Source organism: Haliotis rubra, unplaced genomic scaffold (genome assembly GCF_003918875.1).
Source record: "Haliotis rubra isolate DU_JTF1 unplaced genomic scaffold, ASM391887v1 Scf162, whole genome shotgun sequence".
NCBI classification, from domain to species: domain Eukaryota; kingdom Metazoa; phylum Mollusca; class Gastropoda; order Lepetellida; family Haliotidae; genus Haliotis; species Haliotis rubra.
Window position 1 is genome coordinate 1,560,189 of NW_025765581.1, and position 25,359 is coordinate 1,585,547.

General features: G+C 38.2%; 1 protein-coding gene across 1 annotated transcript in view; it reads right to left on the reverse strand.

Moving 5' to 3' along the window:
- Positions 1-25,359, reverse strand: part of LOC124271669 (phosphatidylinositide phosphatase SAC2-like) — a 411,520-nt gene that overhangs the window by 322,004 nt on the left and 64,157 nt on the right. Inside the window, 8 exon segments of the mRNA XM_046706827.1 lie at positions 6,537-6,648; positions 6,916-6,983; positions 7,462-7,501; positions 7,503-7,655; positions 10,664-10,843; positions 12,786-12,830; positions 24,866-24,943; positions 24,945-24,998. Of these exon segments, the coding sequence (XP_046562783.1) occupies positions 6,537-6,648; positions 6,916-6,983; positions 7,462-7,501; positions 7,503-7,655; positions 10,664-10,843; positions 12,786-12,830; positions 24,866-24,943; positions 24,945-24,998 (730 nt within the window).

A 25,359-nucleotide genomic window follows, 5' to 3' on the forward strand; every position in this document is an offset into this window, starting at 1 on the left:
TGGAAATTTCAAATTCTGAAAAGTTTTTCTGAATGTTTCCTTGTTTCAAGAATGGAGCTGGTAAATCAGTCAGTATATCCAACTGTGACCAATTCTGAGCATTTGTCAGTCCATAGACTTAAGGACAATCTTTGCATGTCAGCTTTGAATCAACAACTAACAATATTCACATTATATTGCCCAGACTAAGCACTTACAATGTCATCGTATTCCAATTGTATAGATTTACAGATAGCCATGAATATAGCTGAAATATTGATGTGTAGTTAAACAACAAACAAAAAACTTACTTTCAACTCTCAGGCAATGTGTAACCAGGAACTCACTTACACAGGTAAAAATACCATTGATATGTGCTGCCTTATTATCAGATTAATTTGTAACATACAGTCAAAGGTTGTGGGGGACAATTCTGACCAGGAATCCCAACAAGAAGACCACCAAAGGTTGTGGGGGACAATTCTGACCAGGAATCCCAACAAGAAGACCACCAAAGGTTGTGGAGAACAATTCTGACCAGGAATCCCAACAAGAACACCACCAAAGGTTGTGGAGAACAATTCTAAACAGGAATCCCAACAAGAACACCACCAACGGTTGTGGAGAACAATTCTAAACAGGAATCCCAACAAGAAGACCACCAAAGGTTGTGGGGAACAATTCTAAACAGGAATCCCAACAAGAACACCACCAACTAGGTTGTGGATAACAATTCTGACCAGGAATCCCAACAAGAAGACCACCAAAGGTTGTGGGGGCCAATTCTGACCAGGAATCCCAACAAGAAGACCACCAAAGGTTGTGGGGGACAATTCTGACCAGGAATCCCAACAAGAACACCACCAAAGGTTGTGGAGAACAATTCTAACCAGGAATCCCAACAAGAAGACCACCAAAGGTTGTGGGGAACAATTCTAAACAGGAATCCCAACAAGAACACCACCAACGGTTGTGGAGAACAATTCTGACCAGGAATCCCAACAAGAAGACCACCAAAGGTTGTGGGGAACAATTCTAAACAGGAATCCCAACAAGAACACCACCAACGGTTGTGGAGAACAATTCTGACCACAACCACCAAAGGTTGTGGAGAACAATTCTAACCAGGAATCCCAACAAGAAGACCACCAAAGGTTGTGGGGAACAATTCTAAACAGGAATCCCAACAAGAACACCACCAACGGTTGTGGAGAACAATTCTGACCAGGAATCCCAACAAGAAGACCACCAAAGGTTGTGGAGAACAATTCTAACCAGGAATCCCAACAAGAACACCACCAAAGGTTGTGGGAGACAATTCTACCCAGGAATCCACACAGGTTTCACATCAGCATCTCCTGACTTACATCAAGAGGCATTTCCCAGTATCAGCATATCTTTATTTGAAATTAAAAAATTCTAATGATGGTGGAAAAAGCTTCACCAAACAATAACCGATGATGTACAACTCCAGTCTTTCCACAAGCAAGTAGCTGATACTGTAGATTCAGCATAGATCTGACCAAGTCTGAAATACCGCAGTATGACAACAGATCACATTTACTTCTGAAATTGAAACAAATTTCAGTGGCATTCCTAGTCATCTGTTATAAAAATCCTTGATTGATAACTTCTCTTGAACAATTTCTACCAATTTCTCTCTGCAAACTGGACAGGGATATAAGACCTTTTTTCTCCAATCCACATTTGTCTTCCTGTCAGTAGGAACCTGATGTGGCAAAGAATGAACACGTTAGCGCAAATAACCATCTGGTTGGTGCAGATAACAGCCAAAAACAAGATAATTAGGCAAAATTCAATCTGTTCCAGGCATGGTCTACAATTAGTTTAATCCGCTGTTCACTTTTAGTTAAATTCCACTTTTTACATTCTCATTGATTGATATTAATTACCCTGGTTGGAAGGTCAATAATCAAACTGTTTACTTTCTGGGTCTAATCATTCAAATTAATTTCTTTTTCAGTTTTGATTATTCAGTGTTTCTCACAATAACCAGTATTTCCTTGATTGAGTGTCAACGTGACATGATTCCGCAAAAACATCCCCACATAATTCAGTGGTTTGATCTGGCTACACTACTGTAAAGAATATCATGTGTGATGCAGATTTTGTGTTTATGTTGGTTGGTTGTTTAACGCCACACTCAGCAATATTCCAGCTTTATGGCAGCAGTCAGTTAATAATGGAGTCTGGACCAGACAATCCAGTGATCAACATCATGAGCATTGATCAACACAGTTGGGATACGATGACATTTGTCAACCAAGTCAGCTAGCCTGACTACCCGATCCCATTTGTCGCCTCTTACGACAAGCATGGGTTACTGAAGACTAATTCTAACCCGGATCTTCACGGGTCTTGTGTTTATGTAATATGCACACCATAACATTAGAGTTGGTAAAAAGTTGGGGTTTTTTTTAACTGTGCTGAACAAAACTTAGGGATCGTGAATATTTCTGGGGATGTGCACATGGAATTGTGTGCTCAATTTTCACCAAAAAACCCCATCCTCAATATATTTATGATCAATAACTTTTTAACGGCTTGGTCTGACAAATGGTCAGATTTAACACAAAGGAAACCTAATAGATTGGAGATAAAAATTTACTATTAGCAGATCCTCACAAAGCCAAGGGATGCAACTCTGTATCCTTGTGGCAGTTGAAAATAAGGAGGAATGACCAACATTGAATAATAAAAGTTTACAAGGGAAATAATATATTTCTCAAAACTTATTCAAACTCCTAAATTCCCATGGTTCTCAAAGTTTAAACTAAAACAACTTTGATTAAAACTACAAAATGGCGAACTTTCGCAAAAGTTTTTATTCTGGAAACAAAACTTCAAGCAAAACATATCTCATTCCCCTAGCCACCAAGAAACAGTTTAAAAAATTAATTTACAAATGATCTCTATAAAAAATGAATGATATAAAACCTCACATAAACACAGTGGCGATCTCCCCTTTCACAAAACAGGACATTTAGAGATCCTCAAGTGACGAAAACCTATCACCCTCTGAGAAGGATACACCACTGCCATGACCCAAGGAGACATGACTACCCCTCCTCCCCATGTAAGCAATGAAATATACATCAACCCTAGAAAACATAATTCCTCTCTGTGATCATCTGTGATCACAACTGAGAAACTGTTGCCATGAAACAATGCCCTTTGATCAGACAATTTTTGTAACACTGAAAAATAGTGATTCCTGTTGATGAAGAAATAATACGAGATAGGCTGCCGTTACTGAACATCATCCAACCACAGGAGCAGTGCTTGGGGAAATGTCTTCCAAACCAACTTGTAGTTGTAACTGTGTTAACATATATATACCCTCTCAACTGGCAGCACAAAAACGGTTTACACGCAATGAAATCGGTACCATGTTGGGGTTTGCTCTGTCAATGGGAATATGGTTGTAAAACTTAACTATCAAGGCTGTTACGTTACACTCGGATATTCATTGAATTCAACTGTATCCCCTAATGAATTTCAATGTTATTCACTATCACTTGAATTGAGTATTCATGAATAAAAGGAGTGTTTTTACTTTAATTTGTATGATATTCATCAAATTCAGTATGGAATATATTCATAATAGTCAATCAACACCGGAAAACAGTCAACACTCATTTTTTTCCATATTTCTAATTTGATACTAATGTGGTCATTTATTATTGATCTGAACAATTAACACCGTCAACATGGTAAAAGGATTATTGTTATTGTGGCACTGAACATAATGAACATCAATTGCTCACTGGTTATTGTATTCATTACCCAATAGTTACATCCGTTATCCAATGTTCGTGATATGTAGCATCCTTGCCTCACTCTGTTGAGCAGAAACCTCTGCCTGAGACTGACCGAGAATCACAGTGCTTTGAGCTCTATCGTTAGTTTATAGAAAGACAAGAACATAAGTTTATTTCCGTATTTTTGGTGTCAGTGGAATATATCCCAAGATATAATAGTCTATTGAGAGTTTGTTTCTTATTTAAAGGGTTGCCAAGTACAAATATCATCATTAATTGTTAAGAAATCCAGCCTTTGCTTAACCATATATTTTGGAGGGCATTGTAAGGTAGTGGCATTAAATTGAAATTAACAATTGTACAAATAACTTCCTGCCCTTGGCATACTGACCACAATGTGAAAGAAGAAATTTAATTTCAAAGACCTGAAATGTAATTTGTTAAGCCTTTGGCATGAATTAATCATCGTAAATTAGTGCCAAGAATAGTTCTTCCAAAGTTCAGAACAGGATTTTTGTTTAATTACACTAATAAGGTTTTTCTAGCGAATCGGCATCTTATTAATGGCTGGAATTACATTAATGTGCAAGTTATGATTTCCTAACAAATGACAACACTAATATACAGTAATTATACTGCGTTCTTATAGATGAAAGTTTTATGTTTATGTTTTAAAACAGTTAAATACCAAAACATTATTAAGCTATGTCGTTCTTGTTTTCTTTATTTGCCCTTATAGGAGATTCTGAATTTGGAGTGGTTGTTATTTAAGAGTGCTTAGTACAAAACGAGTGCAGCAACCATTTTCTACTTTCAAGAGGAAAATTACTTAAAATCATAAATGTTTTAAAAATAACTAGTTCAGGTAATATTATATACTCTGAATTCAGACAAATAAATCAATAAGGTAACAGTTGCACTGGTAATATTAACTCTGTCGTTTGCCTATTGTCAATAATATAGACCTGGTAGATTCCACTCTCCAAATACAGGCACTAGAATCCCAGGCCTCAGTCAGGTAAACCTGTAAAGCAATCTGGTTGCCCTGACCCCAAATCTTTAGGGTCATAACGACCCCTGGTCTGTTCCAGGGGGTTCATAGGTGTAATGTCGGACTTCAAATGAATTGCAAACCAAATATTTTATAAAGATGAATAATACAACAACAAATACAACAGCAAAAAATAATAACGGCCATTTTTATGGCACCATATCCATCCATAAATGCATGCTCAAAGTCCTGTATGAAAACCTAAGTGAAAAGAGAATGAAGCATAATAAAGCTTGAATTTGTTCCACAGCATGTTTAAATGTTGTTTGCGATGCAGATTTCTTCAGGACCAATGGCTGAGAATTCCACAGAGACGGTTTGTGTGTAAAAATATGCTGTAACCAAAGGAATCTTTAACAGTTCCTGATTCTCTGATCTGAAGCTTTCAACTGGAGTGTATTCCGTGATGAGCTCGGTCAGATGATCTGGAGCTGAAGATCTGGTGAAAGTGTTCACACCTGTTTTGACGTTAAGTACTCCATCAAAGCAGAAAATATTTTGAATTGAAATTTTATCAATAACATGAAAATAATCCCTTGACAAACTGATCAATAAAAAATCTTGAACGATATCAAATCAGGACAACCTTACACAGGAAACAGTAAACCACTAGTGGTTGATGGGCTAGAAACTGTTAGTGAGCCAGAAGCAATAAGAAGCTATATTTCTTGAATTGTATTTATTGTATGGTTCTGGTGGAATCCAAGTTACATATGTCTGTTACACATATGTAGCAGGGCGTGGATTCATCCCACAGATGACATCCTTACCTTGTCAGCTTGCTGACTGGGTTAACCTCTTTGGTCATGTGGACAAGGAGTCCGACTTTGTATCAGCACTGGACTAGGAAATTCTATGGCCGCTACATATATATTCTTATACTTGTGCTTACTGTCTCACAAGATCATATGATGACATGGCATGTATAATGTCAGATTAAATGACAATATTGTTGGAATAGTTCTGTGAGTTCTACTAAAATGGCTGGAACAATAACAAATATTGTTTACAGCTACACTACCCTCCACACAGCGGCATCTTCTCAGGAAAAAAATACTCATTATGCACCAAAACCACAGGACTTCCTAGTCCTGAATGTGAATAAAGTAGTTGACATATGTAAATGTATGGGCCAGAACACTCTTAAAGAACATTCATGCAGACACGATACATAATATACACATGAGTCACACAATTTTTGTCTTAAAATGAAAGTTTTATCTGTGATGTAAAGTAAAAGAAGCATAATTAATCCGCTTTATCCACATTGGGATTAAAAAAGACAATTATGTGTTGATGCCTTGAAGTGAGCTATAAGCTTCCAAGAGTTAGCTCCCTTTGTCAAGGCAGCCATTTTACCATCAGGAACACTTCAACAGATTTGCACAGAAACTTTCTTCTCCATCTGTGTCTTAGTTGTTGACAAGGATTTGGTATTCTATGTAAGGATCAGGCCCCATCTCAAGTATATGGGTCATCATTTCAAATCACTTAAGAAGCTGAAAAATATATACTTTACCTGAAAATGTTGGCAATCATCCATGTAAACTTATCTATTTAGAATGGACCTCTGTCGGTCAAAACGGCCATTCATCTGGTCAAAATGGACCTCTGAACAATATGCACAAAACATACAACGGATGGTCTCATTGGATCATTATTGTTATGTTCAGCTGAAATAAAAGAGAAACTGGCCCCTCCCAAATCAAGGTGTCTGCACCTACCTTTGTCAAGTCTTGGAGGAGGACGATACTTGAACCCAGACTGCGACCAGAACACAGGTATAGATCCACGTACTTGGACAAATGATACAAGGTGGGGTGAAAACTCGATGATCTGTAATACAGATGGCACATGTCATTGATGGGGTATGTATTTACAATTGTAAAATCTATACAACTAACACCAGACAGGGGGAGATCTTCAACATCAGACGAAATCAAAGAAAACAAAAAGATTTCAGATTTTGACAAGCTGTAGAAGGATGCATGATGAAAATGATAACAGCTGTGTTTTGAAAATAACAGGGCTCAATAGGTTTTGAATCTTGGAACCCAAAACTGTTGAACTGTTTCTTCAGCAATGGGAACTCTGGTAACTCACTTGTTCCGTTTCAACATAATTGGCACAGGCACCAGTCTTGTCTATTCCTCTCTTCTTGGACCGAGTACCTGGAAGTACAGAGACAACATCCTGTCACATAATAGGGGAGGCAACTCTTGTGTGCAAGGTACAATACATAGACAAGTGAACTGTACATGATCATTATTTAATTTTCTGGTTAACATCTTCAACATCTGCTTGATAAAGGTATCAGCACCAAAACATTATTTTGAGAAAGAACTTGTTTCATAAAGGTATGAGCATCTGCACCTAAACGTCACATTGAAAGAATAAAGAATAAACCCTGTCTACTCTTGGTATGGGTTCCAAAAGTTCACCTTCGACTGAGATCATCACAGTGAGTGAGTGAGTGAGTTTGGCTTTACGCCGCTTTTAGCAATATTGCAGCAATATCTCAGCGGGGGACACCAGAAATGGGATTCACACATTGTACCGGTACCAGAATTGATCCCGGATCTTTGGTGTGACAAATGAACACATCTAAGATTAAGATTTTCAGACTGCTGTGTGAGCAGAGCACTGTACCTGCTCTGTGTCTGCTGCGGCGTGAGACGATGTAGATGTCCGTAGCCGAGTGGCTCGATGTACTTGGTGTTGCCGAAGTCGGTGACAGAATCTGAGGACATCTTCTTCTTGTTCTCATCAAAGTCCATCTTACAGCGCTCCATCTGGACAAACCCCTGGATGATGGGCAGAATCCACGGGTCAGCCTGGGAGTCCTGGCAACAACAATCACAAACAAGCATAGTCACTAAGGTGACATAATCCCCCGCCGCAAATTATCAAACTTAAAAAGTAATGAAAGTTTAAGATGAAGTTAAATGTCAACAAAAACATGACCAGTCAATCTCACTTGATATCTTGCTCTTTAGTTGTTCAAACACACAAATATTTTCAAGACTGACTTTGACCTTGACATGAATGTCATAGTGTATGAAATATGCAAAAATGGTACTAAAGAAATTGCTTTTTGAAAAACACTCAAGTCTTGAAAGTCAGTGAAGAAAATCCAGTGAATTCAGGTTAACTTGCTGAAATCTTCAAAGTGTGGCTGTGACTGGTTCTTGAGGTATCTTGTTGACAAGCATAATGTTCAGGTTAATATGCTGAAATCTTCAAAGTGTCACCATGACCTTGAAAATTATGTGAAGGTTACCAAAATCGATAGGGCCCTTGAGATATCTTGCTGACAAGAGTAAAACGTTCAAGTCCCTTTGTGACCTTGAAATTAAGGTCAAGGTCACCAAACCTTTCTTATACTGTGATGAACCTAGGTACCAAATATGAAAAGAATCTAGTCAACGGTTCTTAAGATATTCCAATTCGTACGTACGTACGTACGGAGCCTAATACTATATCCCCCACTTCGCTCTAAACACGCAGCGGGGGATAACAATACATGGTGCCATGGACCCAAGTGGGATTTAATTCAATTTAATTTTTAGGTTGATTTTTTAGAAATAATCAAAGTCCATAATATTTGTTCTTCAGTCTTTCTTGATTACAACATTAAGCCCCACTTCACCCCACCTCTTTGTCACATTACCCATGAAGATCCGGGTTAAAACTGGTCTTCAGCAACCCATGCTTGTCGTAAGAGGTGACTAACGGGATCGGGTGGTCAGGCTCACTGACTTGGTTGACACATGTCATCGTATCCCAATTGCATAGATCGATGCTCATGCTGTTGACCACTGGATTATGTGGTCCAGATTCTATTATTTTCATACAGCTGCCATATATATAGCTGGAATATTGCCGAGTGCGGCATAAAACTGAACTCACTCACTCTTTGGTCACATTCACCCGACACAGAGCAATATTGAGTGAAACATTCATAAAATCATCTTGTTCTCCTTGATTGTTGGCTTTAGAATATGAACTCTCCGCAATTAAATTCTTTTGAAATACTTGATGGTTTACTCGGCAGCTCAAACTGTTCTATAGAAAAGTTTTCACCCCCTTCATGTTTGTAAATCAATTGCTGACATGAAGCAACACATCTGACCTGGAGTCCAGTCATTAAGAGTGAGTGAGTGAGTTTAGTTTTACCCCACTTTTAGCAATATTCCAGCAATATCAGGGTGGGGAACACCAGAAATGGGCTTCACATATTGTACCCGTGTGGGAGTCAATAAGAATACCATGTGGCTCATCATGACTCTAACTCCAACCTTAACACACCGCCTACTCCAAACCAAAACAGCCTACTCCAAACCAAAACAGCACCATCGGAAAACTACCAGAAGCCATACAAGGGGAAACATTCAAGCCGATCATCAACAAAGATATTGGTTACTTTATCCAATCAGCCATTGCCTACTCCAAACCAAAACAGCACCATCGGAAACTACCAGAAGCCATACAAGGGGAAACATACAAGCCGATCATCAACAAAGATATTGGTTACTTTATCCAATCAGCCATCGCCTACTCCAACACGGCACCATCGAAAACTACCAGAAGCCATACAAGGGGAACCATTCAAGCTGATCATTAACAAAGATATTGGTTACTTTATCCTATTGGCCAACCTTTACCTATCCTCTATAAGTCAACAGATCATATTTCAATAAACTTATACTAACCCCTGGATCAATTCCCATGGTTCTTGCCATAACAAATTACCTGCCCTTGATCTCCATCTGCCAGTTTGAGTGGCAACTAGGTCTTATATACCAATGTGAATTCATATCAACAATACAGTGGCCAGTCCTCATGATTATGACTGAGTTAGGGAGCGAAACTGTCTGATATGCAAAAGAAAGTCATGACAAAAATCTTTGATAGACAAGATGTCTTAATGTCCACTGAACCTGGCAGTAAATTGATTTCTAGATCATGAGTTACCTCCCTTGCCTCATTTCAACATTTGATTGGTCGGTAAAATGTTAATAAAAATCAAAAGTGGGCAATGAGAATGATTCTATGTTTAGTTTAGGTTTACTGAAATGATAGCCCTTTCACCATCTTAGTGCTACAAGTATCGTAAGATCACATGAAAGTAAGGGATTTACACTCATCGTAATGCTAAGATTGCTCTGTGCAAGTTTAATTCTCAACTTTTTGATGGTACAATATGGGTTTGTCATTAATTTGCTTTGAAGGTGAGGTGAAATTGGGTTTAACGTCGTGCTTGAGAATATTTCGCTCATATGACGACGTGCATGCGTGTGTATGTGTATGTGCGGCTGACTGAAGCTGGTTTTATAGTGCTAGCCCACTGAGATACCATGCCGCAGTGAAGCATGAATACCCCACTCAGACACAGAATACTGACTCCGAGCCGACCAGTCCTTGTTGTACCCATTAATGCCGAGCGCCAGGCAGGGACCAACAAGTACCATATTTTAACGTCTTTTGGTATGACGCGGTCAGGGATGGAACCCGCGACCTTCCACTCTCCGGGCAGATGCTCTAACCACTACACCACGGAGGCGGTCCTTTGAAGGTTTGGAGAGTGGGTTTGAAGGTTTGGAGGGTGGGTTTGAAGGTTTGGAGGGAGGGTGGTTGAGTATGAAGATAAACACAACCTACAAGCGCATGTTTAGATGCAAATAGAAACTCCTTCTTTCATAAATCAGATAATAACTACATCAAATCATTATGACTTGAAAAATACCAAGTAAAATTAACTCCTCTTAATACAGATCTGTGAACATCCAAAAGTGCATTTCTTTGCACATTTTAATTAATGACACATGATGTACACAGACCCCACACTAACCTCAGTCTCCATCAGTTCCTGTAGCATATGCTTGTTCCAAAAGAATCGATCATCAACTCTCCGCCAAAGAGGCGCCGTCTTATCGTAGGTTTCCTCATGTTGTCGCTGTAAAGAGTTGGTGAGGTCGTAGGTGTCACTGTAGTAGAAGAAGTCGGAGTCGTTGTACATCTTCAGGAGCTCCTAGGGGAGGAAAAGACAGTGCTTCAATTTCAGGATAATTGAAAACCAAAATTGTCAATTTCAAATCAATTTCAGTGGCGGTACTGAATATTTGAATGGATTCAAATGGATTCAAATGGCAGCAGGCTATTCTTTTAACACATCAAAACCTAATTAAGAAACATTCTCAATTTATAAAGTAAATATTTAACAATGAATCTGAAATAGAGATGAAATTTGGATTCCAACAGTATCCATCATGTTTATAACACCATTTTGTAGCTATAATAAAATTAAGCTAAATCAAAGTAGTACATCAGTTTTCACACAATCAGAATCTATACACATCTTTTCTAAAAGGAAGTGAGTGAGTTTAGTCTCACGCTGCTTTTAGCAATATTCCAGCAATATCATGGCGGGGGACACCAGAAACGGGCTTAAAACATTGTACCCATGTGGGGAATCAAACCCGGGCCTTTGGTGTGATGAGTGAACGCTTTTATCACTAGGCTACCCCACTGCCCCCTCTTAAGGGAAGACTTGGCACACAAAGATTGATTCAAGTTAGTAAATCACCACTTTGTAAACTGAAATAACATGCTACATATCAACGTGGCATCAATTGCTACACCACTATGAGAACATCAGGCTGTTGTTGCAGATGCTGAGGAATAGGAATCTTAACAAGTAAAACTGAAACAAACACAAGATCATTACATGTAAAATAAAGGGAAAATTACGCTGAAAGGGTCGTTGTCAGCACGGGTATTACAGATGTTTAAACCACTAGGGAAAAGTTATGTCCATTGTGCTTGGAAGTGTTTTATTATCATAACTGAATAACTTCCCTAAGGCAATTATTTCTGTTTGAAAACAATAAAATCGTACTTATTTTGATAATCTTCGTCACGCCTAATACATTACACGCATATTAAATAAGTATGTCCTGGTGGTGTAAGCCGTTTAATCACCCTCACTATGGTAGTTATGTAAATAAACTCGCAGCATACGGAGAGACCCCAAGACGATTCCATTCATGTCGCTTTCTTGACCGGGACTGTGTTATTGTTGTATAAGATGAATTTGATTGTGTATATAAGAAACGAGTATTCACAGTAAAGAATATTTCACGATGCACAACACCACTTGCAATCAGTTGACCGGGAACAACTACATACAGCTTCGGTTTTGGGTTGCAGAATATGGACTTGACCATCTTTTAAGCTACCGAGGACATTTCTGTATTTTGACTTTGTTTAAGGTACATTTCTGTATACAGAAACATACCTGGGGTACCTTTCTGTAGTACCTGTGCTGACAACAACCCCTTCAGCATAAAATACACATCAACTTTAACATGTTCAGAGTCAGAGCTATCACTGGAATCCGTTGATTACCAGAGTAACTTCTTGTTTTGATTTCTGTGATTTTTCCATTAAATGTCTTCATTACATATCTGTCATTATTGACACACTTAGACTGAGAAGTAGTTTCGATCACGGAGCATACTGCTGTGATGCGGTTCTTGCATTCATGGCTTTGACTTTACCAATGTTTCTAACATCTACAAGTAGGTAACACGCTATATTTGGGATGACACACTCTCAGGAAAGTACAGATTCTAGTACTAGTTACGCTGAGTCCAATCTGGAATTCAAACCCACACTTATCATTGGGGTACACACATTCGTGATCTAGACTGTCCAATTTCCATTTTTGTGGAAGCTACGGTGGCTGTGTGGGTGAGATCACTGTCTTTGTGATTGTGATTGTGATTGTGATTATATGTCAACATTTTACCACCTTCATTGACCACAATGGTTTTGTGTACAAGTAAGTAGATTTATTTACAATGCTCTAAACAATGTACAACAATTGTTGTATTTTCCACACCTGCAGCTTGCCTCTACATCAGTGATAAGCTGCACAGTGAAAGCAATCAAGCCATCGCACATATATCTACCTCTATAATTCTTCTCTCGAACTTCTCCTTGTCTTTGACGTCCTTCTGCAATTGTACAACAAACAAACACACATTAAAAATGAATTATAAATTGGCTTTCCTTTAAATTTGTTTGCTTAAACAAAATTTTGTCCCACTGAAGATGACTCTTGTTTGACAATGCATCTGGTATTGGTCAATTCTTATGAGTGAGTAAGTTGGGTTTAATGCCGCTTCTAGCCATATTCCAGCAACATCACAGTGGGGACTTCCCACATTGTACCCATGTGGAGAATTAGACCCGGGTCAACGTGACAAGCCTTAACCACTAGGCTACCCCACCCCGAATCTTATTGAAACAATGTATACACACAACCAAAAGAAGGAGAACTAAACATGAACAAACACAATATACAAGAAAAGAACTTAACCCACATTATATTATTCTTAATTTGATGAAAAAAAATGTAACAGGATCTTACTCTGTTAATATCTCATTTTTCACTCCAATGACTGACTGAGTTGGTTTTACGCTGCTTTTAGCAATATTCCAGCAACATCACGGCGGGGGACACCAGAAATGGGCTTCACACATTGTACCCATGTGGGGATTCAAACCCGGGTCTTCGGCGACACGAGCCAACGCTTTCACCACTAGGCTGCCCACCGACCCTTTTTCACTCCTAGTTAGTCCTGTAACTTTTTATTCGGGATACAACGGTATGGCCAGAATATGACGCATATGACAATTCAATTGTCTTGTTATTACACATCTATATACACTGGTTACAGTACGATACTTTCCTTGATACACCGCCACAATAATACATTAACCATGGATGAAATTTGATGTTAATTTTAAGAGAAGTTAAAAAAAAATTAAGTAAAATATATACATTTTGTGTTTTCTTATACCCAGTACAGTTGTAAACATCATGTATGCTATCAAATCCCACGTATCATTTGTGCACCAGAGTTTCAGCTTCACCCAAATATTTTTCACGATTATAATAATACTTCCACACCCAGAAAATACAACAACGACGTTGACAATTTCAAAATATATAAAACAATTGTATGTTGTAAAACTGTTCTGTTTCAAACTGACCATAATAAAATTATGTTGCCTCTTTGTGGGTATAATAATAGACGAAATATATCATACAAAAACCTGCCCTCAAAGAATTACAATAAAAACACAAATTCCCAAAATAACGAAATCTTACGAAAATAAGATATATGTAATAATTCTAAAAAATGAACAAAGAAAAGATGAATGAAAAGAAAGTTATAATACCCAACACAATAGGAACTTACAAAGGAAATAATTCTGCATGTTTGTTTTCAGTGTCTTAAAAACATGTGGGAAAATTAAAGTCAGTATTGAGGGGGCATCATGAACGAATCCTTCTCTACTGAAGAAAACAGTTTACTGGAATATCCAAACTTGAATGGATACTCCTGGGCTTTTATGAAATTCCACTGAAATCCATGGAATCACACAGAACCTTGGAAATACATGGAATAAATCAAATTCTATGAAGTTTCTCAATATTTAATTACACATATTCAAGGGAGTCACAAATATTCCACAGAAACTATACAGAATCTATTAAACTAGCCAGCATCCATGGAATTCAAAATGGAGTGATGCAGAATCCCAGGAATTCCATGAGGAATTGCACAGAATCAATGAAATTCCACATGGAATCTCACATAATCAATAGAATTCTACAAGGATGACAAAATTACCATAGAATTCCAAATGGAATCACAGAATTCAGGGACTTCCACATGTAATCATACAAAATCCAGAGAATTCCACATGAAATCAAACAGAGTCCAGAATTCCACATGGAATCACAGAATCCAAGGAATTCAATGTGGAATGAGACAGAATCAATTAAATTCCGCATGGAATCTCACAGAATCATTGAAATCCCACAAGGAATCACACATAATGTCATGAAATTCCACATAGAATCAATGTGTTTTACATGGAATCATACAGAAATATCATGGAATTCCAAATGAAATCACACAGAAAGCAGGGATTCCAAATGGAATCATGCAGAATCAATGGAAATCCCCATAGAATCACAGAATCCTGGAATTCCACTTTGAATCACAGAATCCAGGGATTTCAACACAGAATCACACTGAATGCAGACAATGGTTCCTGGAATTTGAAACAGCCTTCATGATGAAGGTTTACGAAAGTTCTGCAGGATGTTTGAGCATTAGAAGCTGTGGACAGTGGGGTGGGGATGCAGTTAGTAGGTCCTGCCAGGTGGTCAGTTAGATATGAGATGGACAGTCCAAGACACAGAACCTGCTGTACACACTGACAAAGTCATGTACAACTTAACTGTACACAATGACAAAGTCATTATCAACATAATAGCATCCAAGTTATTTTGATCCTACAGAACATGTATCTGGGCCAAAATTTGTTTGTCTTACCTACCAACATGGTGGAAAGATATATAATTTATAGACCCTTGCACTAACCAATTTAACTTATGTAATTTAATATGTACGGAAATTAAACTAACAAACCAAAGCAATGCTCCTTGAGAACTGAGTTATCGCTTAATCTAATGATGATGATGATGATGATGATGATGATGATGATGATCCTTGAAAAAATGGATCCCTATCATATTACTATAATGTAAGAAGGTTACGGACCATCCTCAAGGATCCCCAGGTATTTGTCTCCATTCCATTATGACATACAACTTGGACCCATTTGTCACCATAGCTATGACAAAACACCTCCAATATCTGTCAGGAACTCAAAACATTTATTATACAAAAAAAATTTAATTCACATTTAGACGACAGTACACAACATGTCGTCACATAATGTAGGTGACAGAAACACCTCCATCTCTCAGTGCAAGATTGGGACATGCCAAGAATTCTGAAAAATTTATTAAATCTTAAGACTGTCACTGATACAACTTTCAGCAATCTGACATTCCCAATTGCATTGAGTGAGTGAGTTTAGTTTTACGTCGCTTTTCGCAACATTTAAGAAATATCACAGACACCAGAAACAGGATTCACACATTGTACCCAAGTGGAGAATCAAACCCAGGTCTTTGGTATGACAAGCGAACACTTTTATCACAAGGCTCCCCCACCGAATCCCAAGTTGTATTGAGACAGTACAGTTGAGTCAAATACTGGTGATGTCACTCATGAAAACAGTCAAACTGATTTGACTATGAGCATCAGGACCTGACTCAAACTGAAGCACTGGTGGTTAGTGGCCCAGGGTATTTATTGTAAGGGCGGAGATATTATACCTTGGATCTTTGAGGATAGGCTAACCTAAAACATCCTGATCAGATGAACAAGAGGAATGTAGGAGAGCTGATGACACAGGAAAGAGAGAAAAGCAGGGGGTACACGGAACATAAAACTCACAACTACAAATTGCAGGCCGCCCTGAAACATGAGACAGGAACAAACATGGAATCAACCATGACCTCATCTTTATATACCATAATGTAATTTTTGGAGTAAAATTGATATTTTATACTTATCCTGACTCATGCTCTTTTTGCTTGTCTTCTTCTTCTTGCGAACATAGTGGAACACTTGTATCTCCCTAATTGAAGCTCCCTTCAATTTAAAATCACTAATTAGTATTCACCACGAGTTACCTCCTTTCCACAAGCGCGTGAACGAGGGCGCCACCTCTACCCATGTGCCTCACTCTCTCCTCATATACTGAGCCCAACATTTGAATTTACAGGGAAATCCAAAGTGTTATTTGGGGAGGATGGGAGGGCTGACCTCATGAGTCAGGATAAGTATAAAATATCAATTTTACTCCAAAATTACATATTTTTTCCTTATCCTGACTCATGCTCTTTTGCTTGTAGCATCCTCACGGAACGGAGGTGGGAATATCTAATACTTTGGATTTTAATAATTAGTGATTTGAACTGTGATGATTGTAATAACCCTATGGGAACTTATAAAGGCACTGAATTGATGAATTCCTGCTGCTAACTTATCAGCTGCCATATAAAAGGTTATTACCATGTACTATATTATGATAAAGTATATATAACATTAATACAATGCTTAAGACTAATAGACTTAAGCTTGTTAATATGCTAGTATAAACTCCTTAGAGTTTGTTAGCTAAAATACTTTTAAGATATAACATAGTACTAAGCTTAAGATATGATTAAACTTAAGCTAATTATATAATAGCAAACTCTTTAGAGTTTGTTAGTTAATATACTTATATGATATAGATATAATGCTGAGCTTAAGATATGAATAAGCTTTAGCTACATATATAATAGCAAAAACTCTGTAGAGTTTGTTAGCTAATATATTTTTATAATATGAGTATAGTACTGTGCTTAAGCTATAATTAACTTAAGCTACATATATAATAGCCAAACTCTGTAGAGTTTGTTAGCTAATATATTTTTATAATATGAGTATAGTACTGTGCTTAAGCTATAATTAACTTAAGCTACATATATAATAGCCAAACTCTGTAGAGTTTGTTAGCTAATATATATTTATAATATTAGTATAGTACTGAGCTTAAGATATAATTAACTTAAGCTACATATATATAGCAAAACTCTGTAGGGGTTTTGTTAGCTAATATATTTTTACAATATGAGTATAGTAGTGTGCTTAAGATATAATTAACTTAAGCTACATATATAATAGCAAAACTCCGTGTAGAGTTTGTTAGCTAATATATTTTACAATATGAGTATAGTAGTGTGCTTAAGATATAATGAACTTAAGCAACATATATAATAGCAGAACTCCGTGAGAGTTTGTTAGCTCATATATTTTACAATATGAGTATAGTATTGTGCTTAAGATATTATTAACTTAAGCTACATATATAATAGCCAAAAACTCTGTAGAGTTTATTAGCTAATATGTTTATAGTGTAACCATAGTACTAAGCTTATAGTACTGAGCTTAAGTTATGATGAAACTTAAGCTATATATATATAATAACAAAACTCCGCCGAAGTTTTGTTAGCTAATACCTTTATAATGTAACCATACTGCTTAAGATATGATGAAAACTTAAGCTAATTGTATAATAGCTTTAAAACAACCCTTTAGAGTTTGTTAGCTATGATATAAACCTAGTATTGAGCTTATGAAGGAAAACTTAAGCTACATATATAATAGCAAGAACTCCGTAGAGTTTGTTAGCTAATACATGTTATAATGTAACTATAAAGCTTAAAATATGATGAAACTTAAGTTTAAATATATAATAGCAAAACCCTCTTTTAGAGTTTTGATAGCTAATATACCTATATGATATAAACATAGTACTGGCTTAAGATATGAATAAGCTTAAGTTACATATATAATAGCTAAAACTCTGTAGAGTTTGTTAGCTAATACATGTTATAATATAACCATATTGCTTAGAAATATGATGATACTTAAGCCAAATAGCAAAAACTCTTTAGAGTTTGTTAGCTAATCTACTTATATGATATAAACATAGTACTAAGCTTAAGATATGAATAAGCTTAAGCTACCTATATAATAGCAAAACTCCTTAGAGTTTGTTAGCCAATATATTTTAATAATATGAGTATAGTACTATGCTTAAGGTATAATTAGCTTAAGTTACCTATATAATAGTAAAACTCCGTGAGAGTTTGTTAGCTTAATTAACTTAAGCTATGTATAAAATAGCCAAAAACTCTGTAGAGTTTGTTAGCTGATGCATTTATCATGTAACCATAATATTACTCTTAAGATATGAATAACTTAAGGTAAATATATATAATAACAAACTCTGTAGAGTTGTTAACTTATATATTGTATGATGTAATAATCATAGTACTGTGATGATAAAAGGAACTTAAGTAAATTATATATAGCATGAAGCTATTTAGTATTGTTATAAGATAAGTAAAAATCTGTTAGATTGACTTATCTTCTCCGAGGAACTGTCAGCTGTTGTGAGGACCATGGGATCAATTGGTGTATACCTGAGACGCCCCTCGGTGGTGATATCTCTCAGATAATGGTTTGCAACCACCATATCGGATCTCCAGAAATAAACCCTCCAATATTTCAATCACATTTGTGTGGAACAATTGTAGAAGTTAGCGCTATAATATCATGAGTATTAAGCTCATGGAGGGTCGGAATAGGTCCATCCGCATATGCACGTAGTATGACAGTTCTGATCCAAATGGAGATATAGTACATGAGACTTCTCTCTGCGTAAGTTGATGATAGAGGAAATAATCTGTTGCATTTTTTTTTTTTTTTTTTTTTTTTTACTCCTGTTTGGTTTGGTGGAGATAAATTTACAGTGCTCTTGCTGGCCATCTTGATAGAATCATCGTATCATGGGGTCCAAGTATGTCATCCAGGCGTGTTCATAAACCTCACTTGTGAGGTGTTGGAGCACTATATTCATATCCCCAGGTTGGGCGTGAAATTTCCGTTTATTCTCCAAACAGAAGTTTAGTAGGTTTACTAACCATCTAGTTGTGTTAGTCGCTTGATGAAATTCAGCTGTAGTCTGGAAACGCTGTGGATTTAGATCCACTTGTATCTTCGCTCTAGGTAATTCGCCGCTAAGTCCTTTGACGATGTAGGTGCACAACCAGGTGTGTCTGTCCTCGTTGAACTTTTATGTAAAATCGCTTCTGACTGCCGATCCCTCGCCTTAACTTGACAGGGGAGGTCTCTATCTTGAAGAAAGGCAGTCTAATCATGAATGTTCAGGTTAACTGGACTGTAATGAGGCTTGCTCGCTCACTGATATATAGTTGTCACTTGTGACGTAAGTCTTGAACTGTGAATAGAGATCGACCTCTGTGTAGGTCGTTGTCCCTCAGCGGGTCCAATCAGAACAAGGCATTTTGATTCTGTATAATACCCGCTGTGATGTCATCGTGTAGCGGAAAAAAAACCCACCTTGAATAAATTCTTGTCGCCGTTGATATTAGCATAAACGTCGGTCTTCACCGTGAGCTTCTTCGGTTATCCGAGTGACCACGTGTTTCGAGGGTTAATGGTAACCGCTACGAAACCCTCCGGCGGCGAAATATCTCGCTCTGTAATTTTATGCTGGGTAGGTTATTTTCCTGGTTGTCGTGAAAGTAATTTCAGTTTTGAATATAATTCCCGACTTCCTTATATATAAGGGTATAAACAACTTGTAAGTTGTGAGCTTGTAGACTGTATACATGAATGTATCGTCATAATTGTAGAATTAACGTTGAACTTGTTGTACATATTTCTTCTCAGAAACTTTGACGATTAAGAGTTATACTCGCTGTAACAAGGCTGCTGTTCAATTTCGATATTGAATTGTCTGCAGATATGCGTAATAGTCACGCATGTAGATAATCGTGATCGTCGTCCGGGATTGTATATTAGCAATTTATAACGGAATAGTTGATTTCTGTGAAGATCTATGAAATGTCGCGTTGACTAATAATACAGCGACGTTCTGTGTTGTAAATAGCCTGAGCAATTATCTTCGCGCAGGCTTATAGATCGGCATCTGGCATACAGTTGATAATCAACTTATGCGCGACGCCTTGAACGGACTGACGAAAGTAGCTATATATGACGAAAGTGGCTAGTATATGGAAACCTTGGAGGAGACTTCCTCGGTGAGCGCCGGAGACTTCGCCAAGTTCTCGAAGTATCCCTTCTAGATCTTCTGGGTGAAGTAGACTTGAGCCACTTTAGCCTTCGCGACCATCGCTGGCTGTGAAGTCAAAGCCCGATTAGTATATATATGAGCTTGTTTCGCGGAACAGCCTCTGTGTTTAACAGGATGTGGGATCGGCCGGCGCCTTGCCTGGTATGGCCGCATGGATCATCTTATCATATTCAGAAGTAGGTATTTACGAAGTCTGGTGATAAGTGTCTAATTGATCGCTCTAGATCTATTTAGGCCAGCCAACATCACGGCCTCGTCATGGATTCAACAGAACCAATATACGTTGTAGTTCTTATACTTGATATCGATGATCAACTTGTCTATGGGTTGATCTTCTCGGAGACTTGTGAGGGAACGTTGATAGTTTCTGGGCTCTTTGTATAGTCCCTCGATGTCCTTCTAGATGATGATGATCTGGATTCAGGTGTCCTTCAAGATGCCTTCGCGAAGCTTCCTCTCGTCCGGTCCGGAGAAGCGACGATATGACCTTCGCGAAGGCTTCCGCGGATGTCTGATGGTCCGAGTCCACATCTAGGGATGAAACCGCGATAAGGTGATGATCTATCCTGCCTTCGAAGTCCTTCGCCAAGGGCTGTACATTTAAGTTTTCCGCCTTCGCGAGGCTGTACATCTAGGTCCTTTTCCGCCGAAGGCCTTCGCTAAGGCTGTACATCTAGGTCCTTCGTCAAGGTGGTCCGTGACTTCCTTCGCGAAGGTGACATCGTCCCTGGCTGCTACGCTGAGGGGGGTGCCTCTGGGGTGCTGTCTCACGTTGGAGCCTTCGCGGCTCGGACCCTGCTACGCAGATATTGGTCCTCCATGATGTTCATAATTTGTCGCATCATGTCTTCTGGGATGGTCTGCGGCGAGGTCGTCGGTGCTTTATCTGGCGGTGTTAATGGAGGGTCCACCGGAAAATCGTCCGACATCAGTGTAGAGGCATCAGGCTGCATGGTGATCTCTGCTGATGTCGTTGTAGCTGTCCCCGGTCGTTTCTTGTGGCGTCGTCGGGTATGATGATCAGCTGATCATCGAGAGGTCCAGGTCATCGGCTGGAACAATCTCGGTTGAGAAAGTCCTAGTAGACTTCGTTGATTTTCCCTCAGAGGTCGACGCTGCCCTGGGTGTGCGACGTCTGCGTTGAGTGTTGGTAATGATGGGACCCTCAGGACGCATCATCGCATATCTGGCGTTGGTACATCAGGCTGCATGCTGATCTGTGCCGACATCGGTCAATCTTTGATGTACATCCGTATGATGACCGGCTGATCATCATACAGGCCCAAACTTCGATGGGAACGGTCTGGGTTGTTGAGATGTAGTAGAAAACCCTCTAGTCTTCTGCTGCGGCGATGGGATGTCTGGGGAAGCAGAATGCTTCTTGGAGATGGCGGACTACGCCCCACACCTCTCCACCACTCTAGCGGAACACCACCACGGGAGGGGAGTCGGTCAACAGCAGTAGACTGGCGAGGGTTCCGTGTATCAATCATACTAGACTCTGCATCGCGACCTATCTGCTGCGCGTGCCAAGCGCCAAAGTAAATATTAATAAAGAGGTAGAATTGGATAAATTAGTACCGCGAACTGCAATGTGAATATAATAAACATGGCCGTACATCATATTAAAGGTGGATCAGCAGCAGCATAAAAAAACGTAATCTGCAATAGTACAGAATTTTTATCAACGTAATCCACTGAAACAAACACGCGTCCGTGAATAAACTGTAGAAAAGCGACTAAATATCAATATATAATCGTTGAAGGATACTAGCTAAACCTCTATAGATGTCTATGCGAGGTAACTAACTAAATATAATCAAAGGATATAGTGTCGGAGACACAAGCTCTCACGTCCAGCTCACTGGGTGAAGAAGGAGAGAGTGAGGCACATGGGTAGAGGGTGCTAAGCCCCGCGCTTGTGGAAAGGAGGTAACTCGTGGTGAATACTAATTAGTGATTTTAAATTGAAGGGAGCTTCAATTAGGGAGATACAAGTGTTCCACTATGTTCGCAAGAAGAAGAAGACAAGCAAAAAGAGCATGAGTCAGGATAAGGAAAAATAATGTTGAGCTTTCATCTGAAGAACAATTTCCTGAAAGTTGATTAAAAGGAAGGATACAATTTTTGCAGTGCAAGTTGTAATGACAAAATTCTGACATAAAAGGATCTTTGATGTTTGTTGCTGTGAATACTCATCACACATATTCTAGTCACAAACTGTTTGGAAAATTGACAGTGGGTGATTGAATTTCTGTTAAACACGGGAGTCTGAAATATTTCAGCTCTATAATAGCAGGTTGTGAATAACTAAATCTTTGGCCAGACTAGTGGAGGCGCTGTCGTGATCTGTGGTGGTCGACTACCAGACATGCAACTGTTGAGGACAATAATTTCTTTGTTGTTTAAAATAAAATTCTGGGGTACTTCTTGGCCTTCATCGCTCTGATAAAAGACAAAGAAGTTATTAATAAAGCATTCGACTTTATGGATAATAATTTCTGTTTTATTGCATAGAGCAACATTTTGGAAGAGCTAATCATGCTATAGGTTTTATCAATTTGACACTTTATCACAAGTCCACCAACTGCCACTACAAACACAGACCGCCTCCATGGTGTAGTGGTTAGAGTGTCCGCCCAGAGAGCGGAAGGTCGCGGGTTCAATCCCCGACCATGTCATACCAAAAGACGCTAAAATATGGTACTTGTTGGTCCCTGCCTGGCGTTCTGCATTAATGGGTACAACAAGGACTGGTCGGCTTGGAGTCAGTATAATGTGTCTGAATGGGGTATTCATGCATCACTGCGGCGTGGTATCTCAGTGGGCTAGCACTATAAAACCAGCTTCAGTCTGGGCTAGTACAAGCAGCCGCACATACACATACACACGCATGAATGTCGTCATATGAGCGAAATATTCTCAAGCACGACGTTAAACCCAATTTCACCTCACCTCACCACTACAAACAATAAGAAACTGTTGTCCATGAAAGTCTTGCTGGTATACAACCAGACAATGCTGGGGAACCTCCTGTGATAACCATAGACTGGTAATGGTCTGGTGGAGATGCCTTGAGGTTCCTGTTCCAGCAAGGACCAGTTCAATACAGTGATGAGAACATTTTACAATTGTGACACTCAAACATGGACTTACAATACAATGCATCTAAAAATCTAAACCCGAGCTGAGTATTACTGAATCTGGTCCTATGCATTCACAGGAGAAAGACCTGTCTGTGGCCAAATATTCTTTGCCTCAGTGTCATGACATAGGATCAAGAGGCCTATCTAGCTGGTACATTTACAGTTTATGAGCAGGGTATTTCTCATGAATGAATCTGTTGTCGTCACCCAAAAATACCAATGCAAGACAACCACCTTGGCAACGAGAAAGCAATTTTTTCACACACTCTTCCTCCTGTATCCTGGAGATATCGCTACAATGAAACTACATCACAAGGCTTTGAAGATCATAGTGATGTCACGGTTACCATGACATAACAACCAAATGTCACTTATCTCTCTACAACTGACGCTGGTTTGCTGTACTACATACACTCAAGCCACTAGATTTTACTCCTTAGAAACTTAAAAAGTTTAAAGAATGATTTTGAATGATAAACAGAATGTCAGAGTCAAATCTTAATCAATAAATCAAATTTCAGAATCCTTAAGCAAATTAACCAATAAAATTTCAGTCAACTTGAAGCAAACTACTTAAATTTAATATCCCTGAAGAAAATTAACCAATAAAATTTCAGTCAACTTGAAGCAAACAACTTAAATTTAATATCCCTGAAGAAAATTAAACAATAAAATTTCAGTCAACTTGAAGCAAACTACTTAAATTTAATATCCCTGAAGAAAATTAAACAATAAAATTTAAGTATGCAAGAAACCGATTAACCAAACTTCTGTCACATAAATTTATGTCAATATATTCACATATTAAGCAAGAGCCATATAAGTTCAGAACCAGTACTCTAGGTACAATATTATGAGTCATTACCCAGTGATTCCGCAGGCATTTTTTACAGCTGGACATTGTGACTGGCTAATATTTCAAATACCAGTCATTTGCACATTTTACTAGCCAAGTGATCACACTTTTCATTTTGTGCGAGACCTTGCACCCTTACAACCAATCAAAAATGCACTTTTAACCAGTTTTTTTCACAAAACTGCTAATTTTTATATGACAACACCTCGATGTCCTTGTGAAAAGCGTAAACTTTTACGAGGAGAAATAAAATTGAGAGGTAATTAGAATTTATTTTTATTTTAAAATTTGCCGGACAGGATGACCAACAGCCTTTGAAATTACCGGACATTATTACTTTGTACTGGTCAAAGTCTGGTATATACCGGATAAAGGAAACACTGATTACCTTTTTTATTTTGACATTTTCTGCGGCAGATTTGATGGTATTCCATGTTTTCTGTAGTGAGAGAGTCTGTTCGTCCCCGGGCCTGCGTGATCCGTTCTGGTTTCTTGATTCCAAAATGATGTTTCTTACAGAGCTGTAACGATAACTACTTGTAATAGCTGTTTTACAAATTATTACATACCCATTTAATCTTACGATACCAATACAGCTGTGCAATACTGCGAGCTTAGGCGAATTTTGTAATCCTCTCTGAATTCCGTATAACAGGACTGATTGACCTCCGACTTCTCAAATTATCGTAAAACATTTGAAAGACTCTAAAGAATATCCCAAATGAGATCTTTGTAACATTATAGTAATTAAATGGTTGTCGTTTTGTTTGAAATATAATCATGGTTTGTTTCTTTCATGACCAGAACCTGGCACTTGATTGATGATGTCTAATTAGGAAAAAATATGTAATAAATATGAAATGTCATTGTACGTACTGTCAT